Below are 25,999 nucleotides of genomic sequence, written 5' to 3'. Positions count from 1 at the left end.
ACGGACAAAGGGCTGCCAGGGCGATGGCGATTTAGCGTCAAAAGCGCTCCCGGTCCCGGTCCTGGTCTAATCGAGCCTGGGCGCTTTATTTAAAGGCATCGGGACGGTGGGTCAGCGTAGACGCCATGAAGCTGCAGACGACTGCACGCCGTTGCCTGGTGCTGGTGCTCCAGGTGTTGGGTGCCGCGCACACCCTGGCCCCGGGCGATGTCCGACCGGAGGTCCGGTCGGGACTGGGGGCCGCGATCGGGGCCGTCCTGCTCAGCGAGTTCCGGCGTCCGTACATCACGACGCGCATCAGCCGCTTCAGCCAGACGGTCGAGGGTGCGCACGCCCTGGAGGACCTGGTGTCGGAGCTGCTGAGCGGGCACACCCACGGGCAGCTGGTGGTGCAGTACGACGCCGTGCCGGATACGGCGGTGGATCATCGGCGGCCCTGGACGCACTGTCTGCTGCTGGCGGAGAACTACGAGACGCTGCGGGCCGCTTACCCGCGGCTGTCATCCGCGAGGTACGACGTGTCCGGGTACTACGTCATCGGGTTCACCGGCAACGACACCGGGCTGGCCACCGTCAACCGGCTGTTCAACGATCTGTGGTCGCGCGAGATCGTCAACGTGGTGGTTGCGTTCTGGGCGACCGCCGGAGTCCAGCTCTGGACGTACGTTCCGTTCTCGCCCGGTCTCTGCCGGGTCCCGAAACCGGTCCTGCTGCTCGACCCGGCCGGCACCAGGCGTACGGTGGATTGGTTCGCTCGCAAGAACCTGCACTTCTACAACTGCCCGCTCCGGGTCGGAACCTTCGAGACGCGCCCGTTCACGCTGCTCCAGCGCGCCGGGGCTGGCGGGCTCGGCGGTTTCGAGGGGGACCTGCTGGCCAGCCTGGAGCAGAAGCTGGCGTTCACCGTCGACCTGCGTGTCCCCCCGCGGGCGCAGCAGTGGGGCCGGGCGGCGTTCGAGAACAGTACCGGCATCATGCGGATGTTGTACACGGCCGAGGTCGACCTGGGCATCGCCTGCCTCGGCGTGTCGTCGGAACGGAGCGCCATGCTGAAGGTGGGCAAGGTGCACCTCACCACCACCCTGGTGCTGGTGGTGCCCCCGGGGCGCCCGTACAGCCCGTTCGAGAAGCTACTCCTGCCGTTCCGCAGCGCCATCTGGTGGGTGACGCTCGGGTACGTCGGGGCTGGGCTTGCGACCATCGCAGCGCTCTACTGCCGGCGGCGGCGGCGCTCGGGAGCCTGCTGGCGGCACGTGGTCGGCCACCGGGTGCCCTCCCCTGCCCTCAACCTCCTGCGCGTCCTGTTCGCCAGCCCCCTCACACACCCGCCGGCCGGGAATCTGCCGCGCACGCTGCTGCTGCTGTGGCTCGGGCTTTGCCAGCTGCTCCAGTTCCTGTACCAGGGCTCCCTCTACCGCTACCTCCAGCTGGCCTCCACCCACCCGCCGATGGCCACCATGGACGAGGTGGTCCGCTCGGGGGCGCTCTTCCACGTCCCCGAGTCCGCGCGCCGCCTGTTCGATCCGTTTCCGCGGCTGGTCCCGCGCCTACGATATCTACCGACCGTCACGGACAACATCGCCGGGCGGCTGCGCTGGATGGGGGAGCACCCGGACGACCCGGACACTTGCCTGTGCACCCGGGACCACGTGGCCTACTACAACCTGGCGCACCGCCGGGACGGCCACCACCTGTGGGTGGCCCGAGAGCCCGTCACCCTGTACTCCGTGACCGTCCTGTACCCGAAGCGTTCGATGCTGACCAGCGGGTTCGACGAGCAGATCGAGCACATCGTGTCGTCCGGCCTGCTCAAGTACTGGGCCGCCCGCTACGGTGACTACGACTTCCGGCTGCAGCACGCCCAGGCCCCCGTCTCCGCCCCCACCCCCATCCGACTCGGTGAGCTGCGCGGTGCCTTCGGCATACTCGGCTGCCTGCTGGCCGTTTGCGTGCTCGTGTTCCTGCTCGAGTTCTGTGCACCCTGTACCGTGTCACGGTGCCGCCGGTACTTTGGGTAGAACGCCCGGCGAAAATGACCAACTCAGCTGACACTGATCCTGGTGCACCGCATTCGTCCCCCTTTTCTTAGACCCGGTGGCGGGGGGCTGTGGGGGCGGAAAATAAATTGGAAAATTATCTCCCCGCCGTGATCGCTCGCGGTGGCTCGCTCGGTGGGGGTTTCGTGCGAAAGCAGCCCGCCAAAAAACCGATTATTACAAGACCAGGCAGGCAGCGCGCGGTGATATGCCATGAGCTCGCATTAGCATAGCTATTGTGGGCCAATTAAAAACGCACAATTTGGTGCTCTGGTAACAGATTCCGAACAGATGTTTGGTGAGAACGTCCCTGCCGCGGGTCCCGCGGTCTTCTTGATCCTGATAATGAGTTTCGGGCGGTGGTCCGCCGAGCCGAGCCGCACGGGGTGCGACAGCAAAGTTATGATTTTCGCTTCGGAAATAAAATCCACAGACGGCTGGGCTGGCGGTAGACTTTGCATAACTAATCAAATGTCCCCTTGGCCCTCGGCCCTCGGCGATGGCAGCCTGACAGAAACGGGGGGGTGGGCGTTTAACGTTGATGAGCGGTAAAGTAATAGGCGTGCCCGCACATTTAACTTGTTTTTGGCCTGTGTCAGTTATCCCTTTGACTGGGAAAGATGGGCTGACGGGCTTAAGGATTTTTTTTTTCAAATACAATAGAGCTTTCGGCGTGATCCTTTTAATGGTAATAGCAGGCGAAACAATCGATTTTCCAGCACAACCATGCTCCAGCCGTGCTGACGGCACCGATTCCGTGTAGACTTCGGTAAGCTAACTCTTTTAAGGTAGTTGATGATGTTTCGTAGCTTATTATTTACTATGCTCTGGGTGTGATGTGATGCAGAAAAACGGTTGATGCACTTCAGCAACCGTACCAGTCGGTCGGTACGCTTCGAATCCGCTCACTACGATATACTCAGTCCGATATAATCGGTCGCATTCCGCAACGCATTCCGCAATTCCGCAAATTTCGTTATCAACACTAAGAAATGTACCTATGTATCGAAATAAATCTGATTTGTGTACCGTAATTCGTAGCACCGGTTTTATTAAAGTTAGAATGCAGTTCACTTTCGCTTGCGTTCGTAACGGCGTCCTCAAGTTTTCATTTTAAAAATACAAAAAGACGAAATAATAGCAATCCATTTCTAGGTATCCAAGTGAAAAGCACTTAGCACAGTCATTTTAAAACAAAAATACAATAAATAGATTTTTTAAAAACGAATTAATCGTTGCAATGGAACGTTTTCTAATCATTCGGTGTAACCTGTCTTGACATTGCTTCTTCTTTAAAAAGTGGCTTTGCTATTGCTCGAAAGAATGAACTATCTTGCTAAAGATGTAATGAAAATTACATTTGCGAAAAAGAGAAGCTTAGTGCAAAAAATAGTGAGTCGTGGATAAGAGCATCTTTCACACATAGCATCGCACTAATAAATAGTCTCTTACTCTAGTGCTGTTTTATTCTCGAGAATTATAGGAAAAAAAATTTTTGGCAGGGATCACATACTTGTGGCTTTTAGGTACTGCAAACACTAATAGAACAACACATACCTTTCCTCTTTAGTCTGTAAGTATTTCTTTTTTTCTCTCTCTCTCCTTTGAGCATTTGTTAAGCCGGAACGGCAAACATTTTGTAATAATAAATAATAATAAAAATAATAATTCTCTATACTATATGTCCCATGTGTGCAACTTCTTTGTGGGAAAGGCTTTCTACTTAGGACTTTTACTTGGTTTCACTACCTCTCACTTGTTACGAAGGTTTAAAAAAATGATCATATCACTGCCACGCGGCACAGTCTCACTACCTCTTGCTTGTTCCGAAGATGTAAACAAATGATCATATCACACGCGGCACAGTGATGGACGGTGTTCTGCTGCTCGGACGATATTCCTATAGGCTTTGGGTTGAGTGGGATCATCGGAAAACTGCGCATGTGGTACGATATTCGTTGTCGGGCTGCGATGCCATGCGCTCACTGCAAAATAAAACGAAACAATTGTGAAATCGGTACGATGTGTGGTAATCCTGTGGAGCAAGCTCCAATAGCTAGAGAGATTCACTAACCTTGGTCCATACGGATGGTACCCTATCACGCTGTCTATCCATCTCGATTTGAATTCCATCATTTCCGGCCGTTCTTCGGGTGCCTTCGGGTGCCTTCGGCTGCCTAATAGTCGGGTGCATCGGTGAGGTCACACACTTCGTGAACGATCGTGCAGTTGCCCACGTGGCGGTTTCCGGAAGAAAAGGTTAAAGTGATGTTTTTCACACTTCAACCTTTTCTTCTGGAAACCGTTAAGTCCTCTTCGAGCAGCTTGTAACACATGGGCTGAAAAGCCCGGCGCTTAAGAATGAAAACGGTTTTTTAAATTTAAAAATGGCTGTACTCATCAACATAATCTCCATCACAAGCAACACAATCATTCCAGCACCGCTCTTACTAATTCTAATGATGATGTATCTTCACCTCCCAATCATCCCAAGCCAAATCCCCAATAAGCCTCAGCTTCAGCGATAACCTCTGCCTTCAAGCGAAATTGCTTACCGGTGCGTTTTTTTTAAATCTGCAATCAGCCGCCGTTCAAAGATATGGAAGTGTCGCATAACCACCACCACTAATGCTGCGCTACTGATGGGATGCGTGTTGCTCTCGTAGCACGCGAAACCTCCCCGGTTCGTCGAGGGAGACAATTTATTTCCATCTTCGCTCCGACCTGAGAACGATCGAACGGGCGCCGCGCTCTCATCTTCGGCGTGCGTCTCAGCGATCAATCTCTTCCCCGCTATCGCAGCATACATTCCCGCTCGACTTTTGGATTCGGGGCGCCCCCCCCCCTCCCCCCGACCCACACACTTCCGCGCAAGGAACGCAAGCCGGAAGGCCCAAAAATTCACACCAACTGAATCCGTCCGGAGACACCAAATTCGCGCGCCGATCAGAGGGTCTCGAACAGCAGACCCTTTCAACCCAGGTGCGGCCTGACCCCCTCGCCGGTGTATGGAAACGTCTGGCGCTACGCGGCACTGAAGGATTTACCCACAACGCCGCTGACACCGACGTGTGCCGAGATCGATTGAGCAATCTAAGTCACAATCTTTCCTTAGCTCCGATAGTTACTAGATCCCGGCGCGCAACAGTCCCCCACCTTCGCCCCCAAGCATCCGGTCTTCCGACGGGGAGCAAGAGCGGGTGAAAGGAGCTGTACTTCGGAGGATGCCGAGATTTCGTACTAATTTTAGCAAACCCGCACTGATTCGGAGGACGCCACTTTAAGGGGTAAGGGGTTGTAAGCGCTGGTGCGAGGAGCAACGAGACGTGCTGCGCACCACTCACCACACCAAGGAATGCGATCATCATAAATATAGCATCTTGGGTCCTTTTGCCCTTTTTGGTTATTCATAAAGATGTTGATACATTCTTCAACCTGATTTGACAGTTGTTTTTCGATGATGATTTAAAATTACTCATTTCTGTTCGTCGGGACACTGGGGCTGTGACGTCAGTGTACTTTTTACTGTCTGCCTATAAATGTAAATTGATGTTGCAGCGTTTCGTTTTCTTACAAGAGGATGGCCTTAAAAATTCTTCGTATTGTATAATTGAAAGCGATTTTGTTTTGTCCATTAATTGCCATCGGAAAGTGTTCGCCGAACCATAATTGGGGATCCGGTACCTCGTGCTGGTGTTCCTAGACCACCGTTCCTGGAAAATGACCCAAGTGGTAGACAGGCACTTCGTAAGAATCGCAATGGCCTTACATTCGAGGAATCGAGAAGCTATGGAACTTCGAAGCTGGTGTTCCGCCAACGATACACCGGCCTTCACAGTTCACAAACAATGCTTACGGATCAATCCATTTTGCGAAGAAGGAAGGAAAGAGGAACCACCGCCGGTGCCTCATCAAGTATCCAATATTTTTCTGTCCGGTAACGTGCGCCGCATTTTTGGGAAGCTGCTTAGGGCAACCGTTGACACGGGCCGGATAGTGCTGACGGAGACAAAAGCTTGAAGAAAATAAGCCAAATCAAACGACGACGACAACATGTCGCTAATGTGCGGAACGTCGAACGTCGTGGTGTTTTTTTTTCCCGGAAGACACATGAGGCACATGGGCCCGAACATACATATTGTCAAAAAAAAAACAATTGGCACCAAAACGGTACTCTTGTTGCGAGCTGACACTAGAGAAAGGGGAAGGGGAACCGTCGTTAGTTTGGCGCACGTCGAATGCGGTGAAGAGGAATGGCGATAGAAAAATTGAAGTTGCAGAAAAACACGTCGCAACAAGAACTTACCGGCGACGCACAAGAGGAGGAGACGGTCTAGATTTTTTGCGTGGTCGCCTGCAGGTGGCCGTGTGGTGGCATCGTAAACCATAAGGACGTCCGGTGCACCGAGCGCAGACTTCACCAGAAACACACATGCCCGGCTGCCCGGGGTCCGTACGATTCGGTCCGTTCGCAACTGGCGATGAGCAGCAGTTGTTCTTTCAATTCTCCGGAATTGACCTTCAGTTGGGGACGACTACGTAGAAACTTACCTTACTAGAAACGGATGCAAAAGCACACACCGGGCGGAAAGAAACGACTTCCTGTTTACGTTACCGCCCGCGTTGCTCGGTTTCTTTCTTTTCGGCAGAATGGTGCGTGCAGCGTCGAAATCCAACTGCGTGCTTCAGGCACGTTGACGGCTCACCAACACCAACAAACGCAATACTTTAGGTGCGCGTGTATGCGTGTGGCGTCGCTGGCTCGTTGTAGGCTCGCGATGGTGCTGAGAGACCACTTCGCGTGGTTCGTGCATGGCGATCGCTCGGAGAGAGAGAGCGCGCGAGAGAGCGAACGAGACGTTGCATGTGTATAAGTGCCGTCGAATTCCTCTGCTTCCCTTCGGCGCGCCGACGAGTGTTCTGTACGACGAACTCAGAAGCGACCGTTACGAGACGGCGCGCCTGTGTGCGTACGGCAGACCGAGATGGTTCGGTGAGAGCAACCGCACTTGAGAGAGCAGCCGCCGATGTCTCGCTCAGCGCGGCTCGCTTAAAGACTTCCGAGAGAGAGAGAGAGCCGGCGATGGCCGTTGATCGGTCGGTCGGTGGCGTGGTTCGTGCTCTCTCTTTGTATCTGGAGGGGGGCCACATGAGGCGTGAAATCTAGCGTAAAAATAATTTGTAATGTCAAACCATTTACGCTTCGTGTGGCAGCAAAAATATTAAAACGAAATGTGAAACGTGTTTACATTCGTGTTTTTGGTCCGAGAATATAGAAATAGAAGAGAAATAAATTGATTTCTGAATAGTTCTGTTCTGTTTTTTTTTACATTTTGTTGCCATACCAGCAAATAAGAACTTAAATTGTCCTCTGTTTGTAAGCAAAGCGTATGCAAAAAGTATTTACGCTCGGGTTTACGTCTCGGCCGACCCGCGAAAACGTTTTGACAGCGGCGCAGCAGTTTGGCATTAATCGGTAATGTCAAAAACATTACGTTACGCCTCATGTGGCCCCCCAGTATCGGTGAGAGAGCGGTTCGTGGACCGTCTCTCCGTCTCGCAATCCAGGGTCGAGCCCAAACTCTCACGTTGGTGCCAAATCGGGCAGCAAAGTTCTCTGCCACAGTCAGTTGGACTCCGATGTTTGGCGCAACCGGACGGACTTTGTAGTAGCAGCAGCTGTCATCCAGTAACTGGCCACCCCGAAAGCGAGCGAACCGCGCGTCTCTTGGTAGAGTACGCTGGAACAGCGCCGAGTGAGGTTGGCAGAGTATCGAGAGGAAGCTGACGACATTCAATTGGCCACAAACCGACGACAACGACGACTCCAAATTATTACCCACCATTAGCGCCCCATGGGGAGACTCTGACAGGCCCAAAGTCATCTGCGCTGCCCAGAGTGCCCTTAACCCGTCGCCGCCGCCCGTATTAGCGCCTCTTGACGGTCACAGGAAGCCAGCCCGTTCTTCTGGTACCACCGCGTGTGTATGTGTGCGTGCGTGCTTGTTTGTGTTGTTGTGCCCGTATATGTTTTCCGCCGTTGCTCTACTCGCGCCGCAAACTGTTTCTAATTTCTAGTAAAGGCAACAGGCGATCTGCGCCCAGGTGTGTGCGTGGACACTAGTGTTTGCATTTTGGAAGTGAAAGGAAAATTGGCGCCCCCAGAAGCCGGGTGGTGTAGATAGAGCTTCGTGGACATTCTGTTGCACCTCGCTGGCCCTCCCTCTGGCCGTGCGTCACCCGAAGGGCGGCGGGAAAGCAGTAGTAGTGGCCAGAACACACGGCCAGCCAGCCAGCCAGCCAGCCAGCCAGTTCCAGGTCACGCCAAAGCCAGCAAGTCGAGAGCCAATCGTGCACACCGCACAACGGCGGAAGTCATAAACTCTGAAGCAAAGCTACACACGACGACGACGACGACGGGGTAACGGTAGAAACACTGGCCGGGCCTGGCCTGGCCGTACAATCGATTGTTAGGTCGACATTGTGGTTCAGTGAACCGTTACGGCTTTGGGAACGGTGCCGAAAGATCAACTTCCACCCGCCAATCAATCAACCCGAAGAGAGAGGGGCGCAGGATTCCGCCACCGTTTCCATCGAGAGAGTCTCCGTTAAGGACATATTGCTGGTGACCACCGCAGGCAGAGGCAGGCAACACGTGCCTCAGCCGTCGAAGGCTTCTGTGTCGAAAGCAGATCAAGGAGCAGAACGAGAACCGAGCAGAATGCAGCCGCAGCCACCGCCGTCGATGATACCGATTGGCAATGGAGTCCAGTTCTCGATTCATAGTGGGATGCTAGCAATCGAGGAGGAGGAGCGGGAGAAAATTGTGTTGAACAGCCCCATCAACGAAGATTACCGCATTATCGATCCGAAGACCGGCTTTGCAAAGTGAGTATTGCTACCCTTTGGTTTTTCTCTTAAAATTATTACATTACAGAGCATATTGTTGCCCCCCCATTTCATCGCTGTGTGCTATGGGTGTGGGTTGTTAATCAACAATAGCATAGTAATAGCTGTGCGTCGCGGTGTATCATTCGGCTATAAAACGCATTGTCGAAGGACCAGTGGACTAATGAAAGACGGGGACGACGTGAGTTATCCTCGACGACGTTCGTCTTGTGGCGTTTAGGTGTCATCGACTCCTACAGCTTGTTAGGACGAAAGCTACATTAAAAAACTAATGATACGCACCGCACACCGCATTTATAGCAGCACCACCCCGCCCCCCACCAGGGCGAGAGTCGAGTGGAGGTCATTGCCGTTTCGTTATTTGCCTATACCGCGTCGTTAACTGCTGTCATTTAACTTTAGCCTGCAATAATGGCTGCCACCCTCTCCCTTTCTCTCGTCTCGTGATTATAAAGCATTGATTCATAGCAACTCGCTCGTTCGCGCGCATACCGCGTGCGTTTTAAATTGGTCGTATTCGGTGGATTTTATGCCTTTTTTATTGCAATCAAGTCGACGGGTACTTGTTAGGGTTCTAACATTACGCGCGTGCCTGAAAATGACCGCGCGCCCGATCAATACCCGAACGGCGGGACATTGATTTGACCGGATGCGAACCGAGACACTCCGGGTTCTCCGTAAACCACAAAATTAGCGGTGGATGGGGGGGGCGTCACCATTGGCTTGTGTAGGTTTTACGTTAGGCTAGTGGCGGGGGGCCGGTTGGTTCACGAGCGCGCACTTTTTTTTTTTGGGTGATGCAATAGTCCAGGGCTGGCTCCTGGTGTTGGCCCGGATTTGCCATGTCTCTGGCTCTCACAGATCGTTGTTGGTGCGGACGGAAACCCAAGAGAGACACGACTAGCTTTACGACGTAGTATTATCTCTAGGTGCTCTAAAGCCTGCTATCAGCGCGCTGCTGGAGTATCAATTCGAGAATGGCCATTTGACCGCGCGGGGGGGGGCAACGTCGTCGTCGGAAGCTGGTTTATGTCCTTTGTTTGGCATTTGTTTTCTGCAAATGCTAATTGGCCGGACGTGCCCCGCCAAGTTGGTGTTCTCCATTGCTCCATTCCATTGCTTTTGTTCTCTACTTTCTCGACACCTCATTTCATGATGTGTCGTGTCGCCCCCCTCGCCCACCCTCCCCGTCCTTTGCCTACGTACACATAAGCTTCGCTGGCGTGATCACACCCACGCGCGCGCTTTGTTGTGCGTGCAGAGAGTTAGTTTACACATGGGTCCAGTTTCCGGTTTTCGACTCACCGACTGCCTCCTGCTGCTGCGTTGCTCGCGATGCGCGGTGGCGCCCGATCCATCTCCCGGCGCGCGGTAGTACAGTGACCTGACGGCACGACGGCGGACCCCTTCTCGACGTTGCAACAGTCTCGTCCCCGGAACGGCGTGATGGGATCCCGGTCCTGGCTCTCCCGACACAGTATGGAGTAGAACTCTATCATCGAAGCGGGTCAAGGTCGACGACCGGCATACGTCAGCGCGTGGCGGGCACCCTTACCCGTTGCACTTGCCTGTGTGCTGCGCTCATATGAACCGAAAACTTACTCTTCGATGACCGTTTCGTCCCGTGTCGCATGCCGAAGAAGATCGTTTTATGGATCGCCGCCGCCCCCCAAAGAGGCTCCCTCGCACGTTGTTACCCTCCTATAGAGCCCCCCCCCGTTCCATAGCCCGTAAATTTGGCGCGCCTCAGACAGTGGATGGTTTACGTCACGACGGGGGGGTCACATAGGAGTGCTCTCTCTCTCTCTCTCTGTCTTCGTTTAGGCTCGATTGTAGTTGGCATTACATGATCCCTGACAGGTGTAACCCCATCGCCGGCAACCAACCACCCTCCCGCCCTCAGAACAATGGATGGTAGTCGGATTCCCGTGGCGCCCGATTCCCAGCCAGGCGCCACTTTCCGCTTCTATTGTGTCGGCCGAGGAGTGCGTTCGCTTTCTTTGCTTTGCCCCCCCTCCCTCCCCCTTCGCAGCATGCCGCATGCTCCCGTTTTGCACTTGCTTTTGGCCCCCCTTCATCTGTATGTGTGTGCGAACTCACAATGATGCTGCAAGGCAACACAGAAAAACGTCCAAAGAAACAACAATGGTGGAACCACCGCCGCCGTCGTCGCCATCGCCGCCGCCGCTTCCTTGATGCTCTCTGATCTCAATCGGGTGGCGATGGAATTTTTTTAGTTCGCCAACTCGCGCCTTGCGCCAATTGAGTGTGTGTTAGTGGGGAGTGGATGTCTTGCGTCAACGGGGGCGACCCGTGGACGAATCAACACCACCTTCTCTAAGCACATAAAAACGCGCGGTGGTCGCGTCTCTTACGCGTTGACAGTTGACTGTTGATATAGACCACACAGTAGTATCTCCGGTTGCGCGGGGGGATGGATAACGTACGGAGGCTCAGAAGTTGCGCCTTAAATCCGTGTTTGGTTGGCCCAGAAAGAGGTCAAGCCATCCCTCTCTCTCTCTCTCTCTCTCTCTCTCTTTGTTTCGATTCAATGACGAAAAAAAACAAAATGCAGGAAGTAGATAGTAGATGACCGAAGTGCGCGACAGCTCTCGGTGCGGCTTGGCGTGGCCTGCTCGCGAACCTGATTGCTGCGCGCGAGAGAGGATAGACGGGGAGGTGGTCCGCGTGGGTGCAGTTTAAGACGGAGCGCAGTAGCAGCGGGGGGCAATCAAAGGTGTCGTCCCACACACGCGTTCTCTGCCCCCGCCGCCTACCCCCAATGGGTGCGCACCGGAAGTGGCGTGGCGAGCGACTTGCCTGCGTCACCTCTCGGTGCGGAGAATCGACGACACCAGACTCTGGTAGAGGAGGGGAGGGGAGAGGGTGTCCAGAAAATGTCTCGTTTGAACGTCGTCCCCACGGCCCTTTGTCAAGTGCATACGCGCGATGACGACGCAGCTTGGTCGGTGGAAGGGGGGGCTGGTAGCCCTTTCTATCTAATCGCGCGCTACTTGCTCGGCGTGCCCTCCACCGATCGGTAGGAGCGCCAGGTCTTGCGACACAAGACGCTGGACGGCCCCGATAAGAAGGTCGCGGCGCAAAGAGTAATGCGTGCGGTGCAGAACTTCCTCATCCCTCACACGGTACGAGTGTCCTGGGAGTTGTTGCCGAAAGGTCTCTTGGGCTGTTCCGTCCCTGGGTCGAGACCGTATCCGAGAGAGAGAGAGTTGCGCCGCTAAAATTCCATTAAAATGCTACTGCGACAAAGTGGGCTGTTGGCGGCGCCACGTACTTTTAATTAATCAATTAGCGGACGCTTCAAACGACACAGAACACACACCGTCTTCTCCCGTACCGGAGGTGCGAAGATCACGCGTGTGTCTCTTCATCTCGCTCACCTACACGAGCCTTTCAAAGATCCTGTTCCGAAGCGCGCCCACGTTCTTCTCGGTGTATTCGCTAAACAATGTTCTGGAGAATTTTTTTTTTTCTGTGCGCCACCGACCAACAACACCCCCGCCGTAGGTTGTTGTTGACAGCTTTTGTCCGACGCCAGATCATCGTCCAAAGCGGCCGATTGTTGTAGAGCAACAGCAGCCCACCGCACTGTGTTTTACGGGTTCCGCATAAACAGAGGAACTGCTGTTCCCGATTTAGTATGGAGATGTTTTTTTTTCGATGTATTAACGATGTCTTTTTGGATGTATTTTAGATGTTCCAACCAAGAGGAGGGGGAGCCTATTGAAAATGTTGCAGCTGGTCGAACGAAGGCGACGAAGATGGTTCCAAATGCCCGACCTTGACACCGGTGCAGTGTTCTTGAGTTTGCTCCAATTTCATCCGTTCTTTGACATTCTGCGCGCCGCTGCTCGTGTTACGAGGCGGGCGGATTCGAGCCGTTGTGGTTGAGGTGTATTTCATTTTATCTAATCACACGACGAGAGAGGCGGTCATGTTTAGCCCATCGCCTGCTCTGTGTTTCGCGGCAGGAAGACGACGACGTACAAGGTGGTGCAACGCGCGCAGTGTGTAATGACTATCTTGTGCCCCTGTCCCCCTGCTGTTGACAGATTGACCGTGGACCTGCCACCATGTGTTTGTGTGTATTGCCACAATGACTGACAACACACTACCGTGTGTATAGGCTTGAGAGGGTGTCCGCTACTTACCTGCTCGAACGGACAGAGCCGAATTATCACCAACCTAAACTTTTACACTCAAGAAGCGAATGCTTCGGTGAAGGGTTTGAGCTGCCCTCTCTAGGTGTTGGTCTCGCAGGCATACGCAGTTGTAGGAGTGCCTTCTATTGTGTCGTTCAACTGCATCTTCCCACACACACACGAGACGGAGGAGGCATTGGCTCAACTTCCAGATTCAGTGACCAGACCAAACGCCGGCGCGCTGTTGGGTCCCTCGGAAGTAACCGATGGATGCGGCTGGGCGTGCGGGCCGCCGTCAGCAGAGGCGGCCACAATCGTCAGGCCAAACGGTTGTAGGGCGTCCATGCGTAAGACCCCCACCCCCCTCTCTGTCGATCGCCTACACTTGCTTGCCACGGAGCACCACACGCCCACCACCCCCTTTACTTAGAGGAGGTGTGTCTCACTTCCGTCATCGCTCCCGTCGGGGGGGGGGGGGGAGGCTACTGTCGCCGAGAGTCGCGCGGCGGTGGTGGCGACACAAAGAGCCGACACCATCACCACCACCCCCTGTAGGTTAAAATTTCGAATCCCCCCCCCGTCAAGGGCAACAACCTCCACTCTAGCGTTTCAGCACTTCCGGCATCGGTCGGTGCGGGGATGCCTTACGTGTTTTACGGTGATCTTCCGGACTGTGTGGAGTGGTTGCGCCGAGATTGACGGCGAGAGAGACCCCATCGAGGTGGTGCGCGGGCGCGCGGGGTTGGCGAACGCCGCGCGACGCCCGCAAGGTGAGCAGGTTTCGTTCGTCCGCGCGAATATCGGTGTGCAAAACAAAAACCAGAAGAGCAAAAAAACAAAGAATACCCACACACGCCCTTGGGTTGGCGACCCCGACACTCTGGTGGCTAAATACCGCTTGGAGGCGCATCCTCTTTTGGGGCGAAACTTCCTTTCGTGGCGATGCCATAAAACCACCGATAGAAACGATAAAAATGATAAAAATGATCGGTGCGCGTCCGGCAGCCAAGGGCACACCACCACCGAGACGGGTCACCGAGAAAGGGGGAACACGGAAGCTATAGGGGCAAGGTTAGAGTAGCAACATATGTGCAGCAGGCTCACGGTCTCGGATCTTTAGCCAAAAAAAAAGGGTAAGCCGCGATTCGGTGACGAAGAGTTGGTTGGGCGATCAGTCGAAGGGGCAAGTAAGGGCCACCACTACGGCGGCGGCTGTGCTCTAGGCTCTCTACGCCAAGCGGTTGAGACACAGTCCCAGTCGCCGACAGTTTTTCATAATCTCGCCCCAGTTCTCAGGCTGTTCTCGTGCGTCGCGCGTGTGTGCGGCAGACGAGGATTTTTGAACTCTGGCCCGAAACACTGCTCAAGATAACGGCACCACTGTTGACCTCCTTCGGTGCTCGGTTCCACGGAGATTGCCTCTCGCTACGTATCCGTGGGTGTGTGGTGTACTACGTATATTGGAGTCCTTCGCGAAGACCAGTCCCCCGCGTTCCAGGTCTCGTATCTCAGAACCGGCCACCTTAATGACAGGGGTTGCACTAATAAAGTACACACTTTAATGCTCACTACTCTCTAATGATCATGAGGAGATACAATAATGCAATTCAATCCGGTCCGGGCCCCGGCAGAGGGGGTGACTATTACTTAGGGGGGGGTCCCTGCGGCTTAATCGGATTGCGCCCGCGTGCGGTGTCGCCTTACAAATGCAAAAATTACCGCCAAAGTCGTAAAGTATACTTACAAATTGTTTACAATAAAACTGAGTGGTGAGACCGGCCCGTGCGGGGAGGCAACCTCTCAGCGTTCCCCCGGGGAGTCTAAGGAGTCTGCGCCACCGTTCAAATATTAATTACCACCGGTTGCCGCGGGCCATCGTACCACGATCGCGTCTGCTCCGATCGTTTTAAGTATGTTGGCCAATTTGGCTTTTAATTTTTCCAAATGACTAACGGGGTGGCGCCTCGTCTCTAATGGAGCTGCTTCCGCTGCCGTCGCTGCCACCTCTCAACCAGTTTGCTGCTGTGCACCCTTCCGGATTGCGATGTACTCCTAGTTGGGTTTCGGCTCACACAAAGGGGGGACCTGATCGCGGACAAGTTGTCGCGCGCTCTAGTGGAAGATTCTCGCGGATTGGTGCATTTTTAAGAGTTGTCTAAGTGCTCGCTGCTCGTGTCGCGCCCGCCAAGGCCGCGCTAAGTCCATGTCCAAGCAGTGAAGCCCTGAACCTATATTTTTTGGGTGCCAACAAAAACACTCTAATTGTGTCATTTTATTTATTGTTTATTTTTAGTTTTCCTTCATTGGTTTTTTTGTGTATTTATGTTTTTGACACTCACGGTTGACACTGGCTTACCACCGGACCGGAAATACGAAAGGTCCGAAACGATAATGGTTCCCAAAAACAGAGACCAGTACCCCCGCCCGCTTCCCATGCGTTGTTTACGATTCCACTAAGCACAGCTTCATGAGAAGGCTGCGCACGTAACACGGACAGAGAATGGCGCCACCCACCATCTGACCCTCTAACCACCCCCCACTCCCCAGTGAACGGTAAATATTCGGGCTTCATTCGGGCTGATGTTTATTTTACTGTTCAATTGCATCATCCGCCATTCGGAACAAAATATGCTCTATGTTGCTTTACGTGCGCTTCGATGTGGGTAACTCTATCGCACCTTTGTCGTACGTCGGCAATTTTGAAGCATCTCTGCACCGACAGCATCTATGCTGTGCTTGAGCTGTGCACGGATGCAGCCCTTTCTTGTTTGGCCCTGTCATCACGATTTACAAGCAATTGTAAACAATAAGTCCCGAACGTTCGATTTGCTGGAATTTCTCGTTCGGCGTCGTCATGGAGGGGTAGCGTTTGCCGAGAGAATATTCATTCATTCATTCATTCATTGATTCATTTATTCATTTTTCGTTTCAAGTTATGATTATTTGTTTCGAAAATATCGAATCGAATAACATCTTAGAGACTAGCAACCTTTACCTAAATCCTCATCTTAATCTTTTTTATCATACGAGGGATGCAAATTCAAAACTATCCTCTTATTTGAAAACGAAGCGATACTACATCCATTTACATACATTTAGGCAGACAGTTAAAAGTACACTGGCGTCACAGCCCCAGTGTCCCGACGAACAGAAATGAGTAATTTTAAATCATCATCGAAAAACAACTGTCAAATCAGGTTGAAGAATGTATCAACATCTTTATGAATAACAAAAAAGGGCAAAAGGACCCAAAATGCTATATTTATGATGATCGCATTCCTTGGTGTGGTGAGTGGTGCGCAGCACGTCTCGTTGCTCCTCGCACCAGCGCTTACAACCCCTCGCCCTTTAAAGTGGCGTCCTCCGAATCAGTGCAGGTTTGCTAAAATTAGTACGAAATCTCGGCATCCTCCGAAGTACAGCTTCTCTCATCCACCCTTGCTCCCCATCGGAAGACCGGATCCTCGGGCGCGAAGGGCGGGGACTGCTGCGCGCCGGGATCTAGTAACTATCGGAGCTAATGAAAGATTGTGACTTAGATTGCTCAATCGATCTCGGCACACGTCGGCGTCAGCGGCGTTGTGGGTAAATCCTTCAGTGCCGCGTAGCGCCAGGCATTTCCATACACCGGCGGCCGGGTCAGGCCGCACCTGGGCTAAAAGGGACTGCTGTTCGAGACCCTCCGATCGGCGCGCGAATTTGGTGTCTCCGGGCGGATTCAGTTGGTGTGAATTTTGGGCCCTTCCGGCATGCATTCCTTGCGCGGAAACGGGGAGAGGTACCATCAAAAAGTTGAGCGGCAATGTATGCTCTGCGCTGGCGGAAGAGGTTGCTCGCCGAGACGCATTCCGAAGATGAGAGCGCGCGCCGCCCGTTCAACCGTTCTCAGGTCGGAGCGAAAATGGAAATAAATTGTCTCCCTCGACGAATCGGGGAGGTTTCGCGTGCTACGAGAGCAACATCATCCCATCAGTAGCGCAGCAGTAGGTAGTGCTGGTGGTTATGCGATGCTTCCAAATCGTTGAACGTCGTGTACTTTTCATACAAGTCCAAGGAATCTTCAACGGCTGTGTTGTGCTACCTCAAGAGAGTACAAGCAAGAGTGACGGATTCAGGAATGAAGCTATTTGAAAAACCCAGCAAAAGATTATGACACAATGGCGACCGATCGAACATTGTACATTGTATGTTTGTACAATCGCTCAGCAGATCGCGCAGCAGCAGAACTTTGGCGGCACACCAAAACATAACTGGTGCGGTGCTGGTGGCAGATCGGAAGACGCCAGGGAATGGCCGAAAGCTGACACCATAAAACTACTGATACGAAATATCAGAGTAGAGATGGCGATGCAATGTTTCCACTAACCACGGTTACTTGTATTAATGGTTAATTTACAAATTTGTATTTCAATCTTTACAATCCTCTTGTTCGTTTCCAGAGGAAGGTATGGCGTCTTGAAGCGGTGTATTAACAAGGAGACAGGTGTGATGTACGCGGCGAAAGTTATTAAGAATAACATGCGTGGTGGCTGTTTCATGGAGAACATCTATCACGAGATTGCTGTTTTATTGCTGTTCACCTCCTCAGAGCGCATCGTGCGCCTTCATGCAGTGTACAAGTCTTCCTCCGTAACGTCACTCATATTTGAGTAGTAAGTAACGAATATTACGACATCCTTCTGTCCCAAACGAAACGCTATAACGCGCGCTATACCTTGTTCCAGTGCTGCAGCTGGTGACTTGCAGAAGCTGCTCGAAAAGCAGACCACGGGACGGTTTCCAGAAGAGAAGTGTAAAGTGTGCATGCGCGAGATACTTCGCGCCCTCCGTGAACTTCACTCGATAGGCATTGCTCACCTTGACCTCAAGCCGCAGAACATTCTGGTGATGGGTGACGATATTGAAGGTAGGTTAATGAGCCGGTCCGCGCAGCTTTCAACATTCGGTAACATGTTGACATTTGTTACAGATGGCATAAAACTGTGCGATTTTGGTCTCTCCCGAATGGTGGGCAATGGCGTTCGAGATGTGTGTGACCTCGCCGGAACACCAGATTACATATCACCGGAAGTGCTGGCATTCTCGCCGCTGTCAATTAGTACGGATATCTGGTCGCTGGGCGTGATAGCGTATGTTATTTTGAGCGGTCACACACCATTCGGTGCCGATGCTCGACAAGATACATTCATTAATGTACTGAGGCGCCATTTAACTTTCCCTGACAATTTGTTCGAAAACATATCTAAAGATGCGGTCGATTTTATCGACACTACCATCGCTAAGGATCAACGGTTAGTGAAACCCTCTAGTTCGCCGAGCTTGCTCCACAGGAGTACCACACATCGTACCAATTTCACAATTATTTCGTTTTGTTTTGCAGTAAGCGCATGACGGTCGACCAGTGCCTTGAACACCGCTGGCTGGCCGAGGAGGAGATACTGTTATCTCACGATTCGCTGCCTGACGAATCCCCAGAGGCCCACGACTGCCAATCCACAAGCCACGAGCTTCGCCCAGTTGCTAATCCAGTGTTGCTGCAGGAACACAACCCTGTGGTTATATGGACTAACTGCTCACCTGCCGGCGAAGTAGCAAATGAAGGAACCACACTCTCAGATGACGCTAGTGCACCCTTCAATGGATTATTACAGTTGTCCGATGTATGCTCACAGGAGTTATACGCTACTGCTTCATCCAACGATGGACCCGATCCAATGATTGCGTTGGACCCGATATGCCCCAGTACATTGGCTAGCACGAATCAGTCACCAAGCCACGAACTTCACTCAGAAAGCGATGGAACGGCGTTGAATGGTTCGAATGCGGCTTCAGAAAGTGTCTACGTTGGGGCAAATATCGAAGTGATTGGGTTGTCTCATGATTTGGGGGATCTTGTGATAGAATGTTATGTTACTACAGGGGCTACCAATGGTCCATGCCTTATGGTAGGCAACGAGCAGGAAATGATAACTATCGCTTCTTGCGAGGATATTAAGGAAAACTTGGCAATTAACGTGGGTGGTGTCGGCAACCCGACAGCGAATATCATACCCCATGCGCAGTTTCCCAATGCTCCCACTAAACGCAAAGTGAGCCGTAAGGGACTATCGTCCGAGCAGCAGATTAACAGTGGCCATCACCGCGCCGCGTGGCAGTGATTAGATCATTTGTTTAAATTCGTGTTCAGCACCGCTTTAGTTGCCATAACAAGCGAGAGGTAATGAGACCAAATCCTAAGTAGAATGCCTTTCCCACAAACAAAAAGTTACACACATGGGACATATAGTATAGAGAATTATGTTCTATTAGTGTTTGCAGTACTTAAAAGCCACAAGTATGTGATCGCCGCCAAAAGTTTTTTCTATAATTCTCGTATGAAAAGACGTGAGAAGAGAACAGCGCTAGAGTAAGAGACTATTTATTAGTGCGACGCTGTGTACAGTGTGCAAAAGGGTGCTCTTATCCACTGCCGATCATTTTTTTGCACTCGGATCGCGTCTCTTTTTCCCAAGTGTAGCTTTCATTGCATCTTTTAAGTTCCACCTTAAGAATTCACAAAAATACTAGCTCTTTATAAAGGCAAAGGTGGTAGCAGCAGGTGGTAATCAAGCAAAGGTGTAGTATCTGAAGGTAAAGTGTAGTAAGGGAGGGATACATTATTTCGAACAGATAGCAAATGCCGCTTTTCAAGAAGAAGCAATGGCGGGACATGTTACACCGAATGATTAGAAACTGCTGTGCCTTTTTTGAATTCCATTGCAACGTTGAATTCGTTTGGATTTTTCTTTTTATTGTATTTTTGGTTTACGTATCAACACTTCACTTAGAAAAGGAAGTGAATTGAAACAAAGTAATGAATTGCTATTAATGGATACTTACTTTGAAACTTAAAGTATTAACAATTATTTTTCCCTAGAATGTTTAAAAAAAAGGAAGGAAAAAATAAGAAGAGAAGGAGAACAGGTGTGTTTGTGTGAAGGTGAGGCTCACACAAAACACATTCATAGTAGCACAAATCATTGTGTGTCATTGTGTAAACTGTTTTACTTTCTCTAGCTAAAGCTAAGAAGCCTAAAGCCTTTGCTAAAGCAAAAAGTGCCAAAAGACATTTAATTAAAATCCATCCGCCTAAACGTATCGGTTTGAGAAAAATGACACCACCGAAAAACTGAGTAAAAAATCGTGGTGTGTCGATTCCCTGTAGAAGAAACCGTTAACACTGCACACTAGCTACCTACGTACCCCTCTTTAAGTTTTTATTTGGAGTCATCTAACGAACAGATAAAATTAAATGGTTCAGTTGGATAATATATAACAGCGTAAGAGCCAAAATTAGTAAACGAATGCGAAGAAGAATTGTGCTTGTTCATAACTGATATCAATAACTCATATTCGACACACAATGATTTGTGTGACTGACTATGAATGTGTTTTGTGCGAGTCTCACCTTCACACAAAAACACCTGTTCTCCTTCTCTTCTTTTTTTTCCTTCCTTTTATTTTAAAAACATTCTAGGGAAAAAATAGTTGTTAATACTTTAAGTTGCAAAGTAAATATCCATTAATAGCAATTCATTTCTTTGTTTCCATTCACTTCCTTTTCTAAGTGAAGTGTTTATACGTAAACCAAAAATACAATAAAAAGAAAAAACCAAACGAATTCTACGTTGCAATGGAATTCGAAGGGGCACAGCAGTTTCTAATCATTCGGTGTCACGTGTCCCGACATTGCTTCTTTTTGAAAAGCGGCATTTGCTACCTGCTCGATATAATGTACCCCATACTACACTACACTTTACCTTCAAATACTACACCTTTGCTTGATTACCACCTGCCTTTATAAAGAGCTAGTATTTTACAATTTTTGTTGACCTTTTTGTTTTACTTTCTCCAGCTTTTATCTAGAGAAAGTAAAACAAAAAATGCCAAAAGACATTGAAAGAGCGAAAGGAAGACGAAGGGCGGATCAAACGGAAAGTGCCTGCGTTGGATGTTGCTGAAAGAAGAACATTGACGTTTGTCTAGAAATAGTGGCTTAATGTATGAAACAGTTTGCTGAAAAATCGGCATGCTAAGGTAGAGCAGCCAGCCAGGTGTTTCTATTTCACCTATTTAGTCTATTTAATACTGTTATGAATTTGAAATGAAATCGGAAAAATGGGCGAGTAACCCGCCGTTTCGAACGAAAGCGAAACAGAATTGGATTCTAACTTTAATAAAACAGTTTCTATGAATTCCGGTAGCCGCACAAGTTGTTTCTATTTTACCTTGTTGAACAATCGATTTGTTTCGCCCGCTAATGTTATTTGTAGCATTAAGAGAGGATCATGGCATAAACCTTACTGTATTCGTAAAAAAAATCTGTAGCGAGAAAATGAGTTAGGACATTTGATTAATCATTCAAAGTCAGGAGGGTCAGCGTTCTCTGGTTGGTTTTTATTCGACACAAAAATCCATGCTTTTTGACGCAACTCCATAGTGGGAAACAAAGAGGGGAATAGTTTTTTTTAATCTTAGAGGAACGGATCGAGCCGTATTTATTGAATTTACTTAATAGGTACTTAATCTAGTTTAACAAGATTAGCTTATGTAATACTTGGCATTTCCTCCACTTCAATATAGCTTTATCCCGGGCTAGCTCGGCTGAAATATGTCAACGATGCGTTGGGTGTATGCGTTGATGTACTATTGTTGTTCAGTTTGAGGTGTAGTTTTGTTTCGGCACCAGAGGGTTGGGTTATTTTATGGCCAATTGGTGTTATACCAATTCTATTTGTGGATGATGCTGTTCCTGGGGCGTATGTTGTTCCCGGCGTAGTCGTGAGCCCGACGTAGCCAGTGTATGCAGTTTCTTCGGTGGCTAGAGACTATTGGTAGAGAGTGAATAAGTTTAGTACGTTGCGGCTCTTTTTTATTTTTACTGTATCGTTTTTCTTGGCTCCCTCTATTGAGGAGAGGCCACCGTTGGTTTTCCAACGCCTCGAGGCGCTCGAGGCGATGCACTTCTGCCTGTGATTGTGACGCCGGGGCCAGGGGCGCGATCGCTAGATGACAGCTGAGCCTGTATAATCAGATAGGACAGCGAGCCAAAAACCAACGAAACATAGACCAAAACCACGTTAAGCGAACTATGGGGGAGCAAAATAAACATTTAAGCTAAATCTACGCATTCAACAGTAACAGTCCCACAGCCTCTGCCATTTTTGGAGACAGAGTTGTTGCGGAAGGTGGTGATACTCAGAGGGGTGGAGTTCCCGCTCAAAAATATCACTCTCCAAGGCGCCCTGTTTGGCCAGATTGTCCGCATTGTCGTTGCCTGGAATATTGCTGTAGGAGGGCAGTCACACCAGCGAAACTCTGTACGCTATGTCGAACAAGAAGCTGAAAACTTCTTGCATTCTTCGAATAAAGTAGATTGAACTCTTTACCGAGCCCGCCCACCCGGATCGCATCGCTTAGCGCTCCTCCACCTCCTCCACCGCGCTTAGACTATCAGTAAAGATATAGTATTGATCAGTTGGGCTAGCACTTATAACCAGGAGCGCGTAGAGCGCCACGTCAAGATCGCCTACCTTTGCCTGTATAGCCACGGACTCGACTATTTCCTGGCTAGGGATAGCGATCCTCGAGAAGGTGTGACTCCTGCTCAGGCCAATTAACACCCCTCCGCCGTGCCTGTCACGGTCTTGACGTATGACGTTGACGTATGATATTATATCCCGGGATGGTTCAGATAAGGCAAACACGTCACATTCGTGTTCGCCGATCAAAACTTTGAGATGATCTATTTTACTAATGAAACTTCTGTAGTTCCATTGTGGTATGGTAGCCATTTTACTTCTCGAGCTGGACTAGCAAGCCGACTGCACCTCGTGCACGCCGCTACCCAGGTGTACGAAAGGTCTTTTCACAGCGATACGCGTGCCCTCCCCGATTAAATAACATGGGAGCACGGTTCCCTCAAGAGGGGCATAGTTCATTCGTGAGAAGTGGTTTCATTAGAGATTGCGTTCATTCAAAGCTGGATGAACTTGTACCGTTCGTTCAACTCTTTCGTTAATACGACAACATTGTTTTCAATGTCTCTAGCCACTCCATGAACCAGTTTTCCACAAGGCCGCGAGAAGCTAAATTGATTTCGATGTTCTATGTTTTCAGATACCATGTTGGAGCAGTTCTAGGCGCGTAAACCCAACCTAACTACGAATTATATGTTACGACAATTCGGAATATTCGAAGCAGTAAGGAATGCCTTCGTAGCATGTTTTTAAACCGCTCCTGTGATTTCAATCAATGTTGTGTTTATTGTACATAAATTGACTTTGCTGGACTTGTGTAGAAGAACCGACCGGGCCGTATTTATGGCTATGGAATTTAGTTGACTATGATTTTAGCGCTCATTGCGCACAACTTTAGCGTTTTATTATGCTTTCATAGCTTCGAGTGCCGTTGGGTGATTTTCGTTTGCGCAAGAATGGGCGTCCGAAAAGGGTGATCAATCAAATGAGAGTTAAAGCACGTCACTGAGTTCCGACCGACGGACCGATTCCCGAGTGAATCACGACGGCCACTCAGAGCATTCACGAGTCACCCCTTTTCATTCAACGCAATAATGGGCAGAGATCACCTGACGGTAATTTCGATTCCGGTGGCGTCAACGTATTTGGTATTTTGAATTAGCGTGGCCTTCAGGCGGACTATTGAGTATGTGGCCTAAAATAACACAAAAGTACCACTTCGACACTAAGCCAGCAGCTCCGGCTGAGGAACAGGTGGCTCCAACATAAACTCCGCCTTCTACCCCACAAACATCGACGTTAGTAAGCAGCCTAGGGCTAATGGTGGGAACCCGTTTGTGCCGATATTCATTGGTTGACTCACGCAAGCGACGTAATTGCCGTAAATAGAAACCGCGCAAATGGCGCCCAATTGGCAAATATATTTTCATTGCGCAATTTGTTTGCAAATAAATTGCAAAAAGCGTTCTTTGTTTTCAGTTGCGTTCTAAGCCCGACTGTTGTAGGTTTTTTTTATATTTTACGAGTTGTGTTTTTGTGGGTGAGAAACCAACTTGACAACATTTCAAAACTTCGTCGACTTCTCAGCCGTCGGTCATAATTTTTCCGCGTTGGTGTTCGTTTAACATTGACCGTAATCCAAAGTATACTAACCCAATGTTGGCAGCACCTCAAACCGCAAGTTTTGTAATAGCGTTCGTGAAGTTGGTGGTGAAAAATCTAGAACATCAAAATCTCACACCAGAGGGACGTGTACACTATAGAAAACGCGTACCGAGCAACCTTGAACACTCCAAACAGCACATTTGTGCGTTTTATGTTGAATGAAAGAGAGAGGTGACCGCGGCACTCCCACACCCGGCAGAAAGAAAGAGAGCAAGCGTCGACGAAAGCGACGGCGCGAATGGCTCGATTCGTCATCGGACTATAATTTTCGAAGGAACGAATGGATTTAAGCGAAAGCAACGAACGCGAAAAAAATACGACCCGTCCGTCCGTTATTCTAACATTAAAAGAAACGAGAATTGAAATTTACTGCTTCATGCCTTCTTGATAGTTGCTAAAAATGGAAATAAATGGTTCTACTTTTCTCTTTCGAGCAACGGCCTTCGGAAAAATCTTAAACAATCATATTTAGTTTCGAAAAGCCGATACATTCTTTCTATCCGCTCCACTGTACGTTCACTATTGCTGGGCAGGGATAATGATGTGGTTCCTGCAAGAAATCGAGAGACTTATGGTTTAGCTATTACCCGCCTAAACGTGCATCGAGTAATATTTTTGTGGTATGCTTGAACGGCGAGAAACCAAATTGACGACATTTCAAAACTCCGTCTGAATCAGCTACAGTTGCCGCAGAGGTCGGAACAGCAGCAAAGGAATTTTTTATCCCCGCACAATGTTGGCAACAGTAAAAATGAAATGTTTTGCAGCGTAGCGTCCGTAAAGTCTGGGGCAAATAAAGCTTGAACAAAAGCCTTCACCAAAGGCATGTAGCTACCGGCTACCAAAGGACACACGTACGTGTGTGTGGATTAAAATGTTGGGGAGGTGGGGGCGACGCGCGATGCTCCCATCCTTCGTAGCGGGAAGGAAACGGACCGCACGAAGCCACACGCAAGGATCTCCAAACGCAGGCGCGAGCGAGCCCCACTTTATTGCTTTAACTTTCTCTCGTTCTGACGAAAATTAGTTCGTCAGAACGAGAGAAAGTTTTGCATCGAAACCAACGAACACGCCAATGAGAGAAAGAGCCAGCGAGCCAGCGAAGTGCAGAGGCATTGCGCATGCCCATATACGGCGAAAATAAAATGGCCTCGATGGGCTCAAGAAGCTGCGCGGGAGCGGAAAATCTGCCAGCCAGCAAGCGTCGGCCCATTTGTTTAGCAGAACAAAGAAATTCGCAGACGCCCGGTGGCGAGAAAGTGCGAACGTGATCGTGAGTTATCGGGCGCGTTAGTATTGGCGGGTTCGTGTTGTGACAGGTGGATGAGCGCGTCTGTGCCGGAGCCGCGATCGGGCGTCATTCGTTTGCTAAATTTTCAGCCGTGCGCACGTGAGATGGCCATCGTCCGCAAAGTAGTTCTCTGTTTTTTCCTCCAAGCCGTGGTGCTGGTGGCAGCGGTGAAAGACGACCCGATAGACAGGATCGGATTCGACGGCACCGGGTACGTCATCTACCCGCCGATCGACCCGATCGTCGACGAATTCAATATAACACGCATCCGATTCCACGTGGCCCCTGAGGAGGACACCGGGCTAGTGCTGTACATCGGCCCCGACCGTGGGGACCCTGTCCAGCCGTTGCAAGACTTCGTGGCGCTGGAACTGCACGCAGGGTTGCCGGTGCTGGTCGTAAACTACGGGACGTGGA

At 50.5% G+C, this 25,999-nt stretch overlaps 2 protein-coding genes and 1 long non-coding RNA gene across 3 annotated transcripts; 2 read left to right on the top strand and 1 right to left on the bottom strand.

Moving 5' to 3' along the window:
* Positions 1–125: 125 nt before the first annotated feature.
* On the top strand, positions 126–2,018 carry LOC131213206 (uncharacterized). Its single transcript, XM_058207201.1, has one exon. It carries the CDS (start codon positions 126–128, stop codon positions 2,016–2,018), a length of 1,893 nt encoding a protein of 630 aa, XP_058063184.1.
* Positions 2,019–3,193: 1,175 nt separating this feature from the next.
* Positions 3,194–6,693, bottom strand: LOC131213755 (uncharacterized). Its single transcript, XR_009156973.1, has 3 exons — positions 6,588–6,693; positions 4,111–4,390; positions 3,194–4,021 (listed from the first exon to the last, which is right to left on the bottom strand). It is a non-coding gene; the product is annotated as an uncharacterized LOC131213755 (long non-coding RNA).
* Positions 6,694–8,597: 1,904 nt separating this feature from the next.
* Positions 8,598–21,265, top strand: LOC131213537 (death-associated protein kinase related). Its single transcript, XM_058207594.1, has 5 exons — positions 8,598–8,924; positions 17,548–17,760; positions 17,833–18,014; positions 18,078–18,399; positions 18,489–21,265. Exons 1-5 carry the CDS (start codon positions 8,758–8,760, stop codon positions 19,264–19,266), a joined length of 1,662 nt encoding a protein of 553 aa, XP_058063577.1. The 5' UTR covers positions 8,598–8,757; the 3' UTR covers positions 19,267–21,265.
* The last annotated feature ends 4,734 nt before the right edge of the window (positions 21,266–25,999 follow it).

This window comes from Anopheles bellator, chromosome X, assembly GCF_943735745.2.
Source record: "Anopheles bellator chromosome X, idAnoBellAS_SP24_06.2, whole genome shotgun sequence".
NCBI lineage: Eukaryota > Metazoa > Arthropoda > Insecta > Diptera > Culicidae > Anopheles > Anopheles bellator.
The sequence above is the reverse complement of the archived record's forward strand: the minus strand, read 5'-3'. Positions and strand labels throughout refer to the sequence as shown.

What these genes read in the sequence shown, in the direction of transcription:
- LOC131213206 (XM_058207201.1), top strand. Translation starts at nt 126, where the DNA reads ATGAAGCTGCAGACGACTGCACGCCGTTGCCTGGTGCTGGTGCTCCAG.
- LOC131213537 (XM_058207594.1), top strand. Translation starts at nt 8,758, where the DNA reads ATGCAGCCGCAGCCACCGCCGTCGATGATACCGATTGGCAATGGAGTC. An exon ending in ACGTCACTCATATTTGAGTA is followed by an intron (nt 17,761 to 17,832) that starts GTAAGTAACGAA and finishes ACCTTGTTCCAG; the next exon opens with TGCTGCAGCTGGTGACTTGC. An exon ending in GATGGGTGACGATATTGAAG is followed by an intron (nt 18,015 to 18,077) that starts GTAGGTTAATGA and finishes CATTTGTTACAG; the next exon opens with ATGGCATAAAACTGTGCGAT.